The 19,588-nt window shown below is 49.0% G+C and overlaps 1 protein-coding gene across 5 annotated transcripts in view; it reads left to right on the forward strand.

Moving 5' to 3' along the window:
* gli3 (GLI family zinc finger 3) overlaps positions 1–19,588 on the forward strand; it is a 97,209-nt gene that overhangs the window by 24,644 nt on the left and 52,977 nt on the right. For all 5 annotated transcript variants that reach the window (XM_061804534.1, XM_061804533.1, XM_061804532.1 and 2 more), the window contains one exon: positions 16,110–16,352. In XM_061804534.1, coding sequence (XP_061660518.1) covers positions 16,110–16,352 — 243 coding nt within the window. The remainder of the gene's footprint in view (positions 1–16,109; positions 16,353–19,588) is intronic.

Raw genomic sequence — 19,588 nt, forward strand, 5'->3', positions numbered from 1 at the left:
AGCACGGATGGAAAGTAATTTACAGATACGCTGTCCCCGGCCATCTTTGTGCTGCCCAGATAAGGTTTCATTTCACAAACGGATAGGAGACATTTTCACTTACGGGGGCCGCCATTCTGGGACACCTGTGATAACAGCTTGTGGACCCCTAATTGAAAATGGGTTTCAAAATGGATTTCCACTTTTCTTCCTTTCCTCCTTCACCCCCCCCCCCCCCCGCCCCCCAACCCCGCAGTTCTCCCCATCTCCTCCGCGACTGCCCCCCCCCCACCTTCCGTCAACACTCCGCTCCAATCCGACTTTTAACCCCCCCCCCCAACCCAACGCCGCTCTCCGGGATATTGGACGGCAGGGCGGGAGAACTGCGAGTCTGGGGAAAATGGAGCTCCGGGAGCGGATCATCCCTCAAGACGTGTCAGCGCTATGACAGCTGCGTGATCCGTCTTGTTAATGAAATCATTGATCACTTGATGGGACTCATAATCAACTGTTTCTCCACTGTGTCCTGCCCCATCTCCGCCTTCTCCTCCTCCCTCCTCGCGTTGCCACCAAAGGGATGAGAAATTTCCTCTTTTGTTGTTCAGGAAAAAGAAAAAAAAAAGAATACATCTGAGCGGGGGGGGGGGGGGGGGTTTACGCAGCGAATGATCTGTGGTTCCGAAACCACTCCAAGGGGGATTCCTTCCATCTGTATATGTGCTGCGCACATTTGGTTGGGTAAAGAAGAGGAAGTGGGGGGGTCACCTTCATGTTGCCCTGTTCTGGGTTTTGGGTCTGTGGGACTAATGAGAGAGGACTGATGGAGGGATAAGGGACCTCCAGGGAGTACTGGCTGGCCCCGGGGGTCAAACAGCACAATGAAGGACGTGTTTTGGGTTTGACACACGAACCCCTCACAGCAAAACTGTCTATTTGTGCCCAATAAACCCCCACCTCACCCTGCTCATTGAATACATAATGCTTTGAAATGCATGAAAACCTTAAAGAATCCACTGGGATAATTGAGGATGTACCTGTAGACTCACAAACAGTGGGCGTGCTTTACTTTCTCCGGTGAGTCACACTCATTTCACGGACCTCTGGACTGAAGGCAATTTCCTGCAGCAGCAGGGGGACGGGCTTTGGCAGAGCCACCTCGCTGGGGCCCGAGGCGTGGGATTAGCTTAGCCTCGCCGCTACTCAGGGCGGAGGGGAACATGAGCCGCCGAGCTCGGCCTTGGACTCGCTCATCTGGCAGACTTCTGTCCGGAGCGCCGCCGGATGATGCACGCTTGCCTCAATGGCCTCAGGAGTAAGGGAGGTGCGGCCAGAAATGTTTCTACTCCTTTGCCCTTGGGGGGCGGGGGGCTAGCAACTTTGGACAACAAAATTCTATGGAAATGTGTCACAGTTCTGACAGTCAAAGAGCTCATCACTGAAGAAAAGCCACTCCAGACAAGATTGATTAAGAGTTCTGACTGATCATTTAGATTCACATTGAACTGAACTGGTTCACGGGGGCAGTGAAAAATAGGTGGTCAGCGTGGGTCACAGACGAGTCCCTAGACCAATGATCATCCCCCCCCCAAAAGAAAATGAGCCTCTCCCTAGGGATATGATGTAATGGGGTTATGCTTGAGGTTAGCCGAGCTACATCCCAAGACCGCTCCACCCATGCCAGATTTCATTCCTGTAAGAGCGGGAGGTGCAGGGGCTTCGTAAACCCTTAAGTGGGGAAACAGTAGTCGATTATGCTTGTACTTTTTTCCTATTTGTTGTCAAGCATCGGTGGCCTCCCCCCTGCCAGTAGGAACAAAGGCAGGAGCGTCCCGAGCCTGCCAGGAGAATTTATTACGGTGCGTTCCTCCCCTTGTCCTCCGTTGTGCTCGCCTGTTCCGGGGGCCTTCGCTAAAGTAACGGTGGCATTGCGTGGCCCTGGCCTAACAGGTCTGGCGTTTCTATTCAAGCGGTGACGGACGTTCACGTCTAATGGCTTTTGCACGCTACATCTGGTGTTGATCATAAGAAAATGTGCGATGACAAAAACGTTTTCCAGTTTGGGGTTTTAAATGCTTCCTTGACACACATCATCATGTGGTGAGAACATATAATTAGTTAAAGGTTCGAGTCTGGCCGGTGAATTACTTGCGGATTTTAGTTGGATGTGTGCACAAAAGGCTAAAGAGACACGACTTGAATGACACTTGATAGATTGCAGATCTCGGCCAGCAAAATACGCCACAAACTGGGTTTTGTAAATATTAGTTTTTGTTGATACTGTAATTCAGTGAGAGTTGGACTGCTTACCTTAGTTTCTCATAGATGATAATTTTGTTAACATCCACTCCAGGCCTGTAGGTGGCAGTAATGCAGTTTGCATACGGTTTGCCAAACATGTGAAGGAGGATCCCGGATTAGTACCTTCATCTGGAGCTACACCACAATGTGCATTAGTCCTTGTGCTAGGTCCCTCTCCTGCATAGTTTCTTGGAAATTTGTTGTGTACTTTTCTGTAGTCCTAACAAACAAACACAAAGCTTACTTCTTAGACCGAGACCCTTCGATAAACACAAACGGTTCTTTTGCGCCAAGGCTATACCGCAGTCAGCTTCTAATGACAGAAGCTTGCGTCTCAGCCTCTGACAAAGTTGATCAACTCAAACTTTCAGGTTCGCCTGAACGAGAGGCCCCCGCATCTCCTTAATCTCTCCTCCCTGACCTCCACTCCCCCTGGCCTCAAGTATCACTCTTCTCCCTCCTCCCCACCACCCAGATCTCTCTCTCTCTCTCTCTCTCTCTCTCCCTCTCCATCTCGCTATCTCTCTTTTCTGTCTTTCTCTGGCTTTCTCAAACGAGGAGCTTGGATCAAAGGCCAAAAAGCACGGCAGTGATTCCTGGCGATTGATTGGAAGCAGACACGGCAGAGAGGCAGCGGTGCTCTCTGCCTCCCCATTCTCTCTTCTTCCCACCCTTGTTTTTCCCAGCACTCTCGTAAATAGCTCAGGTTTGGAGTGCGAAAAGAGTTGCCACTATTGGCAGAGATCACATCCGCATTGGTGTGGGGAGTCTGCTCTCGGATTGGGAAAAGGAAGACGAGGAACTGGAGTAGGGGGCTGTCAGCTGATAAGAACCATTTGTCGGGGTTGGATCCGGGGAGGGACGGTGTAATCCCTTTGCCCCACTCTGAGAGGAATTGATTTTCCGAAGAAGAGGGCATGCGAAGAATTGAACTCAGATGGTATTGGCGGACTGAGTTTGCCGGAGAAACAAATGTCTGTAGCGGCACTGCAACATGAACGTGAGCGAGTCTTTCTAATGTGAAGCAATCGCGTAGTTGTCTTTCACCAGTTCCCTCCAGCCCCTCACCTCTTTTCCTACCGTTTCCATTTTCAGAGGCCCGCTCTATTCTGTGACATTAACAATGTAATCCACTCTGCCAAAGAGCCGGTGAAGGCGTTTTTTTTTTTTTTACTTTTGGTCCTTTATAATCCGTTCTATCCGGGACTCCAAAGGAAGTCGTAGCCCTCTTGAAAGGCTCTCGAGGTTTGAGTAGCTTCGCAACTGCTTCAGTGACATACTCCTAAATTCACTTTGTCTTTTAAGGAAATTCTATTGAGATCAGACCCAGTCAACAAGGAAGGGAAAGAGAACAGTTTATTTATTTTAGTTCAATATTTACACCTTTGAGAGGCCATTTTATTTCGAGGTCCCTTTCCCTTTCTCATCCAGTACAGAGCTAACATGTCGTGAAGGGTGTTTACAAGTACAATCCACCTAAAGTGGATCCAAAATGGAACCAACAAAATAGAGTAATGGATTCACATTGCAGCTTGGTTCTAAAGAGGTCCGAGATCTCTTTTGGCTACAGTTCAGGTCAAGACGACGGCAGTTCGAAACTGGAATGAACACCCAACTCGGGCCACTTACAGAAACTGAACGTGATCTGAAAAGCACCAAGTGTAAAATGAAATTGTGTTCCAACACCCTAAACCACATTGAGACACTCTTGTCCCGCTTACCTCACCTGGAACCGCGAGGCTACGCCAAAGTCCAAAGGGCGGACCCGGCCGACTGTGACATCTCCATTACTGCTCAGGCGAGTCTCATGTCAGACAGTTGGCAATAAGGAAAGATGCGGGGGTGGGGGCGTACGTCAATTTAGTTGGCGCAAAGCCAAAAGTTTCGTCTCCCCCGCCGGTATCCACAAAGGACCCGGCAGAGTATCTGATTACGTTTTTAAAAGCTTTTTATCCGTCCGCACTTGTCGGAGGCTGCAGACGCTCACACATGCGTGGAGGTGCTCGTTTTTCTCTGCCGCTAAATGGCGGTGTTGATGGCGCTGGTGTGAGCCTCATTGTTATTAACTATTTGGTGACCTCATGACTTCATCTTCGAGGACTGTCAGAGGCGCTTCACATTATGTCTGGGCCTCTCTCTGTGGACTCCTTGTTCCTGGGTTTGGCTCTGGGACAGGTCTGCGTGGGTCTGTGCGAGTCCCCCCATGTAGGCTACGATTTGGGGGGATCGGAGGGGCGGTACCGGGGATGAAAAGAGCGAGGTAAATGCAGTGAAGAAGTCAACAGAGTTTGAGGGACGGTAAAATGTTGGATCTTGAGGAGAACGTGAGGAGTGAGTAGAGATTATGTGGATGAAGAGCGGAAAGGGGGGGCGGGGAAGAGACGGGGACGGAGGAAAAAGGAAAACAGCATGCCACACTTAAATCCGAAAGTAGCCTTGAGCTTTCAGCGATCACTTTAAAAAACGCTTTCCCTTCATTCCAATAAGGACAGAAGATATGCGGCTTAAATCATATTTATGTGGGATGCGGGATTAAAGGTGAAGTAATGTCCAGATTAAAAAAAAAAAGAGAGCGAGAGAGAGAGAGAGAGAGAGCTGAGAGGCATTGCGAGCGACAGGATAGGTCATTAAAGCGGAGGGGACGGGGGGGGGGGGGGGGGAGGACACAGGGTGCGGCGTGTTATGGAAAACCCACAGATGACATTTTAAGTGAAAAACCATCAAGTGGAGCTGCTATATTTGGACTCCATCAGTTTTTCCGCGCCGTGGCCTCAAGATGACTTGGAGTTCACCTTAAGTTTTGTCTGTTTGGCAGCACGACCGATGACACGGTCTAGGTCTTACCTTGATTTTTTTTGGGGGTGCGGGTGGAGGGGTGGGGGGCTGTTTATCAAGCTGCCAAGGTCAAGTCTTGCACTTTTCGCTACAAGCTGATGTCGTCACGACGTTTCGAAAATTGGAAGGCAAACAATGCACGACGCGTTTATAAAAGAATCCTTGTGAGGCTCGTTGGGGCCTGGGAGGGCTCGCAAAAACGAACGAACCTTATTCCAGATCACGCGTTGAACGCGTAAGGCCCAAACCTTCATGCGATTAGCTCGCGGGTAAAACGCCAACGAGTCAGTGTGTGTTGTCGTAGGTGCCGGCTACTTGGTGTTATTTTTACGGCACCTGGCTAGTGGAATTGGGATTGTCATGCTTGCTGGTTTAAAAAAAAAAAAAAATACAAATCCAACGGCAGCGTGAGCGTTGCCAGCTGCAGCATGAAAGGCCCGACTGTGTTGTACGTTACGCCCGAATTTGTCAAGTTCAAGCCCCACGTTGGACTCGTAACGGAGAAGGACGGGCCTACGGCGCGCGTTGGACTGAGACTGATTTGCCGTTAGCGATGCAAATGAGCCGCTCGCACCTCTCGAGAGCGGCACGTCGCGGCTCCCCTGACTGTACGCCGCGTCAACGCGAGCTTTCCGTTGCGCTTTCCGCTCGCGAACACTGCTTTTATTCACTGGCGCACGCTTGCGAGTGATGTCATACGGAGAACTTAAAGGAGACATTGTAGGGTTTGAAACAGTTTAGCACTGTTAATAATGTATTATGTCTGACGCGTTGAAATACCCGAAGAATTACAGAACACTTTCTCGGTTGGTCATTTAGCACACATACGTCGGCAGTTGTCATCTGTCCCGCCTCATCTTTTTTTTTTTTTCATAGGACAAGATTGGAGACAGAGCGTTTTTTAAAGGTCCACTGTCATGAAATGGATGATTTTTAGTATGTTATTAATGAAAAAACTTCAGCCGGTATGGACCCAGCCGTTTTTTCAACACAAAACATTGAATTTGACGTATGTGGCTTTTTGTAACTCCCGCCATGAAAATCCTGTCGAGGGATTTGTTTTTGAGAAGAAGCAGGAAGTGACGTTCAGGGCGGTAGCGCTCTCGTCTGTTTATACCAGTTTTACCTGCTGGAAGGGAGCTCGTTGTTCCTTCGTGTTAGCCAAAATTCCAGGTTGTTCTTTTGCTGGATATTGCTCCAACACTCGGGAGGATGGATCTACCCTTCATATTTTTCCAAGAGACCCGGTTCGTTGTGAAAAATGGATTGTTCGGGTGCAAAGGACGAGAGCTTTGTGGGTTCCAAATGACAGGTCGGTGTGTATACAGCTACTAAAAAAACCAATAGTTGGGGGGTGGGTGTAATCCGTAAATCAGGGATGCTAAATGTGTTGATGTGCGCATCGGAAGGCTTCCGTGCAGCAGCCGCTGAAGTTCGGCCTCTGCAGGCCTTGTGGATCGCCACCGGCCTTGTCGGCCGGGGTGGCTCGTCGCGGCTGGGCCTCGGTGACTCATCTCCGCCGCGGAAGTGGACCGGACCGGGAGGCGGTTTGGCTGCGGCGTCGTCGTCGCTCGTGGGCGGCGTTGTTTTTATCCCCGCCGCGTGGCGGTGGATCGGGCAGGGAGGTGGTTTGGCCGTGATCCGCATATCATCTAAATGTGGCTCGAAACAATAGCGTAATATTGCCCCGGTAACTTCACTCGGTCTTCGAAAAGAGCTTCCGTGTCAAAAGATTTAAATAAAGCTGTAATTAATATAGAATACATTGTATGACTGCAAGGCCTTTGGAGTAACCAAATGAGCCTTAATTTGATACTTCACTGTCTACTTATACCGAATGACCTTTACACCCCGGACGCAAACCGTGACCGTTTCGGAACTTTCCAAATTGCGCGCTAGTGCCGTCCCACTTTACTGCGTTGTAGCAGTTCCGAGAGCACGGCGAAAAGCGTCAAGGCGCAGCGAGACCGCCGCGGACCTGCGCCAGTCATTGATAAAGTGCTTAACAGTAGGAAAATTAATGAATCCGGGCTTGACTTGGAGAGGGGTTTTTTTTTGGGGGGGGGGGGTGTTATGTGTGTGCGTGAGAGGGGGCAGGATGGGAGGGGAAGTGCGCAAGGGTGAGGGGGAGTAATCCTGTTCCAGATAAATGGCTGATCCCCCCTCATTCCTCAGCTATCAAATGTCAAAAGTTAAATTAGCCCGCTAGCCTTCGTTAGGAGGCGCCTGTAACGAGCTTGTTAATGGCTGGCCGGCAGGTGCCTCATTAGGCATCTCCACCTGCCTTAATGGACTTCACCACTGCACGTCCCCATTTTTGCAATTGCAACAACCAAAAAAAAAGGGATTTTTAGCATTTCTTCTTCTTTATTTTCAATCATTACTATTTTTTCACGTTTTTTTTAATAGTCGTCTTATTTTTTGCTTAATTATTTCAATGAATGTTTTTCTTCATTTTTCTTCTTTTTATTCTACAATTTTCAATTTTTATTTTCCAATTAAAGTCGATTGAGTTAGGTTTCTTTGCAGTTTTCCTTTTTTTGTATTTATTTTGAGTTTCCATTTATAGGATTAAATCTTTTTTTTTTTTTTTTCAAAATTGAGTTGAGCATTTTTGTCATCGTATAAAATAGTAAGTTTTTTTATCCATCCATCCATTTTCTTTGCCGCTTATCCTCACGAGGGTCCCGGAGCCTATCCCAGCTGTCAACAAGGAGGGGCCGGGGTACACCCTAAACTGGTCACCAGCCAATCGCAGGGCACCATAGAGACAAACAGTCGCACTCACAATCACTCCTAGGTGCAATTTTTTAACGTGACCAATTAATGTTGCATGTTTTTGGGATGTGGGAGGAAACCAGAGTGCCCACCCGGAGAAAACCCACCCAGGCGCGGGGAAAACATGCAAACTCGCACACAGACGGGGCCGGGATTGAACCCGGGTCCTCAGAACTGTGAGCCCAACGCTTTACCGCCGAGTAAGTTTTTGTTTTAAAATATTACAATTTTAAAAAGTCTCTTTTTTGAGAGGTAATTTAGTTTCTATGTATTTTTTAAATGTTCTTTTTAATCACTCAATATATTAACCTTTTCTTTTAAATTTAATTAATTTTTTACATTTTTTGTATTGTCACTAACTTGTGCAAAAAAAAAAAAAAAAAAAATTATATTATATATAAAGCCACATTTGACTTGACGACATTCCGAAGTCCAACAAGGGCTCCAAGCACTTCGCAAGCGCACCGAGATGATACTTTAACATGCACAGTGGCGTTTTTGGATTGCCATGTTATTTTTTATTTTTTTCCCCTCTCCACTGGATGCTAACTTTTGGCTCGGCCCGTCTTTGCTTTGGCCGCGTATCCATTTCTCTTGGCGAGCCCGTCCTAATCGGAGCGCTACAGACCGGTCTGGCTCGCTCTCGCCCTCGTACATGTGTGCGTCTGTCTGTGTCAGAAGTGGGATTCGGTCGCTCCGGCCCCTGGTGGAAACTGGCCCGCCGCTGGTGTGCTGGGAAGTCTGCCCAGATCAAGCCGCCCCCGCCCCCCTACCCCCTAAAACGAAGCACCGCCCCAGCCGACGCTAATGCCGGCCCCCGGTGCGCAATCGTGTCGCATTGTTACAGAGGGCAGTCCGAAGTACGGAACAGGTTACGGCCCGTCGTCGGCGACTTGCGACCGTCTGAAACCGCGCTGATACGTTCCGTAAGCCGATTGGCCGGGAGCGCAAAATTGAACTATTTGGCTTTGAGGCCGCGATTAAATGCATCTCTTGGTGTTTGACTCCGCTCAGAACGCAGGCCAAGGTGCCCTTTTGAGTAAAAAGTTTCAGGCCTACGGCACACCGAGCGACATTGGACACTTAGCGCCGCGCACCGAGCGACTGATCGCCGCACATCGACTCCAATGAACAAACGACAACTACCAGGTTTTGAAGCACAACCTGCAATATACTTTACTGTATTATTTTCTCATAGAACCACAAAAACATGGTGCGATTGTCAAGGAAAAAGCAGATTGCCGCAAAGATAGAGAACTGACTGCACGTTCATTTCGCTGATAGAAACTCTTCAGTGCTTTGATTTCAATGCCTCAGATACATATGATATTCTAACTGTTTTGTATTTTTTATTTTTATTTTCTGTATTATGTATTGTTTTGTATAACTGTATTGTTATTATTATAGTACATTCTCGGGTCTTCACCAATACTGTGTACCAGTAGTGCTTTCGGTCCACAACAATTCAATGAACGCAATGACAGAACGGATAATTGTGAACGAAGACCTTTCAGTCTTTCGGGCACACGTGATAATTCGCCGTCGATTTTGACAAATGACGGGTTAAAAAAAGTCGCGAAAAAAAGTTGCGCAATCATGCGGCATTGTTACACAGGTCAGATTACGGCCCGCCGTTGCCAACTAGTGACCGTCTGAAGCCGGCTGGCCGGGAGCACCGAATGAAATTTCGGGCTTTGAAGCCGCGATCAAATGCATCTCTTGGTGTTTGATTCCGCGAAGAATGCGGGCCAAGGTGCTCTTTGAGTGAAAAGTCTTAAAAGCCGCTTAACTATCAGCGGTAAGGAAAAAAAAAAGAAGAAGAAGAAGAAGGCATCAATGTGCATTTGAGAGTGGAGGCTTTTTGGCTGCACCGGGCCCCCGCTCATTGCTCCATCACAATGTGGGCCTGATGACATGCTGGTGGGGTTTCGAGCCACCGCGCCCCTGATGGGCGAACAAAGGGGGGGGCCGACGGGGGCCGGCGGAATCTTGGCGTGACACAATCCCGCTGTGAGCCTGATTTGAGGTGAGCGCGGGGAAGATGGAAGAAGCCGGGGCAGGCTTTGATTTGCCCCTCCCCGAGCCCTGGGGCCCGGCGGCTGGGACCTTGAGAGGAAGGGGCTCCTGGGGGCTGGGTTGCGGGGGGAGGGGGGGGGGGCAGACCCCCGGCGGCATAGACTGAGAGAGAAAGCAGGCTTGGGTTCTTCGGCGTAGCTGGGGTGGTAGCGCACAGGCCGCTGGGAGCCAAATTGAGATGTGGGAGTTGTTGCATTTGCCTGGATGAATATTGAAGTGGGCATTTGTGGCGTGTGAAAAGGGGCTGCCGACTGCTAACCAGGAGTGGGAGCCTCCTACCTGCTGACGGTTCAAGCGGGTAACGCCATGCCGGCCCATGCCCAGACTCCAACAGGAACACCAGTTTGGCGGTCGTCATTGTTATATTTCCGGTGAAAAGCCAAGATGAGCGAAGATAAGCTAACGCGCTCGGAGGCGGTCAGGTCCCGCCGTGTTTTGTCGAGGGCACGCGGGAAGTGAAGTCGACCTGTCAGCGGACCAGAACCCAGGCCCAATTGTCTTAATCCCGCTCGCTCTTGTTGCGCCGGTCTCGTTTCTCCGCCGAGCCTTCCAGCCCGTCCGCTAATCACCGACGAGTCCTCGGCGTATATTGCTGCGAATCAGGTACATAAGCCTAAGCCGCTTGGAGAGGTGCTCTTATTAAACTCCAGCCAGCTGCTGGAATTTTCGCTTTCTCTCCTCCCTCCTTCTCATTGTTAATTGTGGGTGGGGTGGGGGGGGGGGGAGTCCTGAGTCTTTCCCGGGAGTTGATTTGCAAGAGAAAGAAGAAGAGGAGGAGGAGGAGGAGGAGGGGGGGGGGGTACTAAAGGGGAGCAAGAGATTATTGCACAGGAGGAGAGGAGCTTTGAAGAAGAAGTGCTTGTGCGATTTTGCTTCGCCGTCTCCTCGCAGCCCAGCCAAAACCTGTTTGTGCCATTGACAAGCGCTTCTCTGAGGCGTGGAAGGGAAGGTGGAGCGCCACATCTCTCTGGCTTTGGCTCAGAGGTACAACAACACCTCTTCTGATGTTTGGGCTTCACAAAAGACAGCGCTGATGTGCTGGTTGGGGGTTGGAGGGTCTGAGGGTTTGGGGGTGGGAGGTGTGGGGTGGGCGTTTTTTTTTTTTTTTTTTGCAACGGGCCTTTGTGCAACCCCTGAAACGTGCACGTCCCGGCCTCGGAGACTGACAAGAGTAGAGGCCGGAGGGCAAATCAGATGCTTGAGAGTGAAAGGCGGATTAGCATGTGGAGGAAGGAGTAGTCCTTGTTTTTTAACCTCTGCCTTTGGAGGGGGGTGGGTGGGGGGTGAAAAAAAATGTTTTTAAGGTTTCTCTGAATTGTTGGGACGCCGCGTCAATCGCACCTCCCCGCCCCCCGCTATATTGCGGTTCATCCTTCGCGCCCCCACTGTGTCGCAGATTTTGATTACTCCTCGCAAACTTTCACCTTATAAACATTTTGGGATTTTTGGAGGGGGATCGACGTGGTTGTCACGTGTTGTGGCGCAGTAAGGGAGCGATGTAGCGTAATTACTTAATTAATTCAAAAGTAATTGTAAAGTGACAAAAGTGCGTAAAGTGCGTAATTGAAAAGTGACAAGAAAAGAGAGCGAATATGTTGTTTGCATGTGTTGCATCGCCATGTGTGCAAAAGTTGCACTTGTTTGGTCTGTATGCTAATTACTGCTACGGCATCGCATGTTAGCATTAGCGAATTGAAATTTTAAGGTTTGGTTGTGCATTGTTTTTTTTTTTGTTTTTTTTTTTAGGATACGATGATACACAATTTTTTTGATTCATGTGTTTCTTTTACAGTAAATTTAAAGTGGGAGTAATAAATAAACAGCTTGAAGCATATTTGGAGAACTGTGCGAGCCAGAGAGTGAAAAGAGGCACTAAGAATACTTCTACAAAGTACCTTTTAATACGTTTTTTTTAACGTTTAACCTGCCTGCTTACAACGCGCCGAGCATCTGACAGTTCCAATCCTGGAATTTGTCGGGCACGCCTTACTGTTCATGCCGATTCTGCCTGGGATGGAACATTTGCGTACGTTCTTACTCGATATGTGACTTGCATAATGCTGATAACTGTTGAGGGAATAATTCCAGTCTGACCAAGATCATCTTGCCGAGATGAGAGAAAATAATTGTCGTCAGGTCGAGCGCAGTCCACGTTTAGCGAGAATAGCGGGGGCGGGACTACACGGGCTTAAAAGCGCAGGGACGTATTCTTGAAAGAAGGACTGCGTTGGCTGCACGCTTCTTGTTCCTTCTTAAGAGAATACGAAATCATCGGATATTAGCTGGAGTCGTTTCGAGCGTGGAAAAAGAAACAACAAGGGTGTGGGGTCACTGCCCCCCGATTAAACTCGTTGCGTCCAACCCCCGCCCGCCCCACCCCGACGGTTTCCGGGCTGTTTTGACAATAGGGATCAACGGACAATATCGGGGAGCTTAATGAGCGGCTCGCAGGTGTTGAAAGGAGAGAACGCACGGGTGCGAGCGTTTGAGGCGCAGGGGAGGACCGGCGCTAAAAGGGGTTTTCGGGCAAGAATGCCGCAGCGGAGCACCGGGTACATTTCTAGTGGCGGAGGAAGCACTAAAGCCGGGGCGCGCGCTCTGATCAGGACGGCAGCGAGCACAATTACCTTCTTTTCAAATCCTTCAGTGACACTGCAGGAGGAAGGAGGACTTTGAACAGTTGAAAGGCGGCAGCGCGCTTTCAACCTCAAACGCGAGCAGGAAAGGGCTCTGAAATTTGTTCAGTGCTCCCCATCCACCATTAGCTTGTTTCTTCCCCTCGCCTGCAGGCATTTAAGCGCTTTTTGAAAAGATGTTAAGAAATTCAATCACCGCAGTGAGAGAGCGAGAGAGCAGAGCGGGATAGTTCGAGTATATATATATATATATATATATATATATATATATTCCCCCCCCCCCCCCTCTCTTTCCCGCCGGTCCGCAGAGGCCCGGCTGCCGCGTTTGTGCCGGTCTGAATAGACCTGGAAAACCGGCGGAGGCCCGGATGCGGCGACCATGGGAAAAGACGGGGAAATAAAAGAGAGAATGAAAAATGAGGAAGGGGAAAACTTGTTCTCAAACACACACTAGGAGACAAAACCTTCTTCTTCTTCTCTGGTCCGCGTCCACCCAGGAGTCAATTGACCCTTTGTGCCTCTGAATGTTTGGTTAACCATTGAAGCCGTTTTGCGCTGCAGTAATGAAGCCCCTTCAGGTGCTGTATGGGGCGTTGATGAACCCCCCCCGGGCGGGGGGGGGGGAGCACCTGACACATCTGTGATTGAGCAATTAGTCGCTTGACCTCACCGGCAGGCGAAGGCGTCAACCTCTTTCGCACTTTTTTTTTTTTTTTGTCCTGCGGGTTTTCTTGGTAGTATCAGAAGCCGATCGCCGTGGGAGGGGGGCACCCCCGGTGGGGTCGGTGCCGGACGGTTCTGTACTTTTTACACATTACGCCAGTGATTCTCATCGCGGTGCACGTACCCTACTGCAAGTCTTATGCGTTATAGTGGCCATTAAAAAAAATACTAATAATTTCAAAACAATTTGTTAAATAATTTTGAATAGGACCGTTATTTAAATAGTGCAGTGTTAATGTTCAAACAATGCCTAACGTGAAAGTGGTTAATCCTACAGTACATTTATTAATTACAGTTCAGTTGTATTTAACTTTTTTGTTTTCAAACGGTTACTTTGGTACATTTGTAAAATGGTCGAAACCGTGCATAATGTTACAGTAATATTAAATATCCCAAATCTTCCAGGAAACCCTAATAATCCTCTGGTAACTTTGCATGGTCATAAGAAAGAAAAAAAAGCCTTTTTCAGTATGTAAAATTGGTCAATAATTCGTAAAAATAAAAGCACCACATGGAAAAGAAACGGACCAATTTTGGACATGGTAAGTTTCCGCACTGCCGTATACGTTTTACTCAAACTGCCTCATTTTTCATATAATTTTTTGGCGACTACTTGCTGATTGTTATAGTTGGAGAGATGAATATTTATTTGAGGTGGTTCTCGGTGTAAAAAGTTTAAAAAGTCAGCATTCGAGCAGCCAATTAAGAGCAAGAAAAGCGGGCCGTAATTACGAGCGTTACCTTAACAGGGCCACGTGAAGGAGGCCACATCCTGAAGGGGGGGCGGAGGTGGGGGGGGCAGGATGGAGCAGCCCACGGGTCCCGCTCTCACTCCATGACGGGGTCGGCGGCGGCGGCAAATTGTCGGGATCCTTTAACGCGGAACCGACAGGCTGAGGAGAGGCGAGCCGCCCTCATCCGCAGGAAATGACAGCGTCAGTTATGATATAAGCATTTAATCCCATACTGCACAGCCCGTGATCTTATTAAGGGAATAATGGCATTTATACGCTCTAAAGCTGGATTAATAGGTCTGGCTCTTGCAAAGCGCAATATTAACATAAAGGGATTTCGGGAATTGGGTTCATCCGCCGCTGACGACACGGGCTGGGAAAAAAAAAAAAAAAATCGCGCTCGCGGGAAATGAAAAACGAAAAACGCTTCCCTCGCATCGTCTGACGTCGACATCTGACAGCGCGCGAGCTGACCGGAGTACATATTTATGAGTTTATTTTTCTGATGTTTTATAAATGGAGCGATGTTGCAGTTAAAAGGCCGCCGGGCGCTCGTGTCTGCTGGCTAATTCGGCGGCGGAGGCGCACTCAAGAGCAAATACAAAACATTTGGAAAGTCCTAAAGTTGTCGGCCGAAGCGTCAAAAGCGAAAAGTGACCAGAAAAAAAAAAAAAATAAATCGTTGGATCTGTGAGGTTTTGGATGTTTCAGAACTTTTTTTGTGGCTGTCCAGTTCTCCGCCTTTCTGTGACTCTTCCGGTCTCCCTGTTGCAACCTTCCCATGCGACGCCCCGGTGTGACAATTTAAGACGGCTTCTTCCTCTTCAATCCAAATCGGGGCAAGGGACGACACTATTTGGTCAAACTCTCGTAGTTTCCATTTTGCCAAATGTAGAAAAACAATCTTTAAAAAATGTTTCTTTGGAAGGCCCTTTGTTGAATTGTCGTATATATTTTGAAATAACAAGCACGGATGACATTAATGCCGCTAACACATCCTGCTACCTTAGATCTCCTTGTTCTAGTTCGGTTTATTAATCTAACGTGATATTTCAAAGAATATTATTATGCTATTATTTTATTTTATGACTAAATGACGGCCGGGGATAAGAACTGGCCGCAAAAACATCACGCAACCTCCCCCGTCCCTTCACGTGGTGTATCAGATTGATCCACTCCCAAAAACAATGCCGGATTTCGACCCCATTTTGTTCTCTCCTTGTTTAATTTATGTATATATATATATATCTTTTGCGATGATTAAATTGAACTAGAGCTGGAGCGACCCGTGAAAATGTACCCAAGTGTACTCAAGAAACAAAAAAAAAAAATCTTCAATCTTAATCCCCCAGTCCGGAGGCTGGCTGAGTCCCCCCCCTGTGCGTAGATGCCAGTTCAAAGGTCAAACCCCATGTCAAAGGCCGCGTCTTTCGTGGCTGAGCTCAGCCCTTGAACTCAACTCGGGCGTTTATCCCCTTCTTTAGCCGGCGTGCCAGGAAGCTCTCCCCGCCCCCCCCCCCCCCAGAGATCCCGCCCCTCCCAATTTCTCCATCAGACAGCGGAGGAGAGATTTAGTTTAAGAACAGTCCGAGGGGGGTGGAGTGGGGTGGGCGCTTGATACAACACATGACGCTTGTTTAATGGGCAGCTTGGAATGCGGTCGGGAAGCCTCTCTCGCTCTCTCGATGGGAATTCTAAAGGAGTGTGTGCGTGTGTGTGTGGGGGGGGGGGGGGGTAGCGGAATTTAAGAGCAGACTTCTGGGAAATCCTCAAGTTTTGAAACGCTTTCGCCCGTACACTCCTCAACTCCCACATGCGGCTGAACCCCTGAGCGTGTTTACACTGGTGATAAAAAAGCCTCAGTAGATTGCAGGTGAGGAAAGCCTGTGCTTTTTTTTTTTTTTTTTTTTGGTTTAATACAAACAAAAAAAGGGAACACGATTCTATCATTCATATCACGAGCCCTGTAATATATATTTTTTTGCTAAAAGCCCTCGTCTCGATGACATGAATACGGCGGCTAACGAACCCCTCGGTGGTGTTTTGGCAGAGGATGAGAACTCGGGCCCGCCGTACCACCACCACCACCACCACCACCACCGCGAGAGGCGCAACGCCCTGAGCGCTGAGCGCAGCGTGACCGAGGAGCCGTCCACGTCCACGGAGGAGCGGCCCTCGCTGCTCAAGAAGGAGATCCACGGCTCCCTGCCCCACCTGCCCGAACACGCGCTGCCCTACCGGGGGACCCTCTTCGCCATGGACCCCCGCAACGGCTACCTGGACTCGCACTACCGTGAGAAAACCTTCAAGTGTTCCTTTGGAACCGTGATGCGCGTGTGTGTGAGAGCGTTTGAGTGGGACAGTCATGACGGTATTTTTTTGTGAGAGTGTGTCAGCACTGGAAAGGAGAAAGTCATTCTACATGAGTGTGTGAGAGGCTTTCAGTCGTGTGTGTGTGTGTGAGAACATTTCAGTAGCGTATGTGGGAACCTATCAGGAGTAACTGCGTGAGAATTTCACTGTTTACGTGATTGAATTATTTTTCAGTACACTATGTGAGATTATGTGTGAGAGGGTTTTTTTTTTTTCGTTTGTTTTAGCAGGATGTGAATGCATTTCAGAAATGCATGTGTGAGAGTTTACTAGAATGTGGCAGCCCTTTATCGACGAGTTTCAGGAGCGTGTGACAGAGTATTTTTCAGAATGACGCGAGACCATGACAGAAGTGAAGGTGAGTGTTTGCCACTACTACAATGTTAGCAGTGAACGTGAGTGTACACATGAGAGCATTTCATAAGAGTTCATGAGATCACTTAAATTGTGTGAGGCGCAGGAATGTGAGCACATTTGAGCAGTGAATGTGAGTGCATACATTTTCAGTCATGTATGTCAGAGGGCTTGAGTAGCGCTCATGAGAGTTTCAGTAGTGGTTGAGTGAACCAATTTTTTTTTGTGTGAGAGCATTTCAGTGGTGTGTGTTGCAAGTTTGTTTTCGAACTGCTTCAGTTGTACGTGGGAGAATGAATGTGCGATTGAACGTGAGTATTTTTTGGGTGGTTCATGTGAAAATGTTGCTGGAATGTGTGAGAACATTACAGTTGTGTGTGAGATTATTTCATTAGCGCTTGAGCAAATCATTTTTTTGATAGTGTGTGAGAGCGTTTCACACCACCGCGTAAAAGCGCATAATTTTTCAATTTTAGTGCGGTTGCGTGCATTACAATAGAGAGTGTGAGAGGTAATCCTGAAGGCGCCTCTCATACATAGCGCAGGCCTTAGTATGGCCGGCTAATTCCCTCATTAGGGCGGCCCGTCTGAACGCTGCGCTCGCTCTCGTCAAGTCACACTTCAAACACCTCAAAGTCGAACCACACCCCCACCCTCCCTCGCTACTCCGAGACCTGACAAGCGAGAGGAAGCCCGGCGTGATCCGGCGGAGATCATTTGTGGCGAAGGTGGACGGCAGCCAGATGATCGGGTTAGCAAGGGTCCGATTAGGAGGCTAATTGCTTGTTGGGTTTACCTTCGGCGAGTTTTCGAATCGGGGGCGGGACGAACGGCGGTGAAAAGTCCGGCGGACCCCGACCACTTAGTGGAGCTCTTATTACTGCTGATAGTTGTTTAGCTTGTGACACAAGCCCGAACGGAGTTGCGATAACGTCGATCTCGCGGGCCGTGGGAGTTGTCTTTCGGATTCGGCTACCGGAGGCGTGTGGCCGCCCGACACGATGTCGGGTTTGTAGCCGGCGATCCCGTCGGCTACGGCGGTTCGATGGATCGCCGAGAGGCCGCGACTGTAGTCCTCTGCGTCGACAGACAGCCGATGAATGCACTGCTCGATGCGTGGCTCGATATCGCGAACGGTTTTGCGCAACGCTCTGGGGCACGCTTCTTGCCTTGTCATCTCAAGATAGCACTGAAGTGCTCATTGCGCTCGCGTACCGGAAGGAGTTTCGACTCGGCGTGCAGGTGATCGATGGAAGCCATTTTGTGGTAGCCCGTGGCGGTTCCAAGGGTAGTGTTGGGGCTGCCTGGAGGGGGAGTCCCAGTGAGTTAGCTTCAGGTCGGGAGTCCACAAGGGCGCCGCGTAGTTCAGGATCGATCTTCCGATGGCCTTATACGTCGTGAGGATGGTCTGGCCCCACGTTTCTTTGATTGAGTTTGGAGCGCGCGATTTTCTCGTGTTCAATGAACACGGAATTGTTTTACGTAGTCAACGTAAGAGCATTTCGTTAGCGTCTGAGACGAAATTGTTTTCAGTAGTGTGTGAGACCACATCAGCTAGTGCACGTGAGAGGTTCCAGTCATGTATTTGAGAGTGCTCAAGAGTATATGTGACATTTGCAGTTATGCGTGCGGTGTGTGTGAGAGCGTTTCAATTGTGTGTGTGTGAAAATGTCAATTATGTATTTGAGAGTGTTTGGGCGTCTGATTAGGAGCTCTAATCGCTTGTTCAATTCTCCTTCAACGGGTTCAGGCCCAGCGGACCCCGACCGCGCAGCCCAGGTCCACTTACTCAAGGTGCCTTCGTTGAAAAGACGACCGCTGACGGAACGTTAGCGGCCGTCGCGTCCCCGCCTCGCTCAGCAACACTGCCACTTCTCATTTTACGACGTCTTACGTGTTCGTGCGTGGGGAGGGTGGTGGGGTCACGCTGTAACGAAGGGTCATGCGGAAAAGTCAATCTGATTGAGTTCAAATGCTGAAGAAGTGGGGGGGGGGGGAGTCCATCTAGCGTCAGGAGGCCCGTAGAACATCTTATAAAATGACTGTAATAATCATATCTCCGTCTCTCATTTCTCTTTTTTTGGGGGGGGGGGACTATTTTAAAATTGCTATTTGCACGTCGCCCCCGCGCTTGTGTGTGTTTCCTCGCCGTAGAAAATGGATGACGCGCGTTTGCGTTTTTGCACCGAATCCAACTTAATTCCACTTGAATTGGACCAGCGGCTCAATTTTTATGGACTTCACCTGCCACGCTGTCGTTTGGCTGTTCCGCGCCATAACTTCTAATGACCATAAAAAAAACATAAAGTGATGAATTCCACATGCTTGACACAATCAATAATTCCATTCAGACTGTTTTTATTTCGATGGCGTAGATCCGTGGTCATAATTGAGGCTCAGCACGCCCCACAAACCCAGTTAGTCGTGTTTCCGCTAATAATAGCCAGTCGCAAAACGCATTAGTGTCACGAGGGGAGAGTTATGATCCGTGGCAGGTGTTGGGAACGCGGGGGGGCTTCCCTCAAGGCGGCGGGCTTGCCCTCGCTTCGCTTTGAACCGGGGGGGGTCACCCGTGCTCGTGAACCCAAGGTGTAACGTGTAACACGTACGTCGGGGTCCGCATCTGGGGGAGCCAAAGTGTGGCTCGCGGGTTACACGCGTCCTTCTTTAGTCCAGTCCCACAAGTCCTGGAATAGTTGCTCCGTTCATTTGACAGGTTTTGTTTGAATTCCTAAAATTGTTTAAAGTAAAATGTATTTATTCTTTGTTTTTTTTTTTTATCTCCAAATTATTCTGATTTGC

The sequence above is a fragment of the Syngnathoides biaculeatus genome, chromosome 19 (assembly GCF_019802595.1).
Source record: "Syngnathoides biaculeatus isolate LvHL_M chromosome 19, ASM1980259v1, whole genome shotgun sequence".
In the NCBI taxonomy this organism is placed as follows: domain Eukaryota; kingdom Metazoa; phylum Chordata; class Actinopteri; order Syngnathiformes; family Syngnathidae; genus Syngnathoides; species Syngnathoides biaculeatus.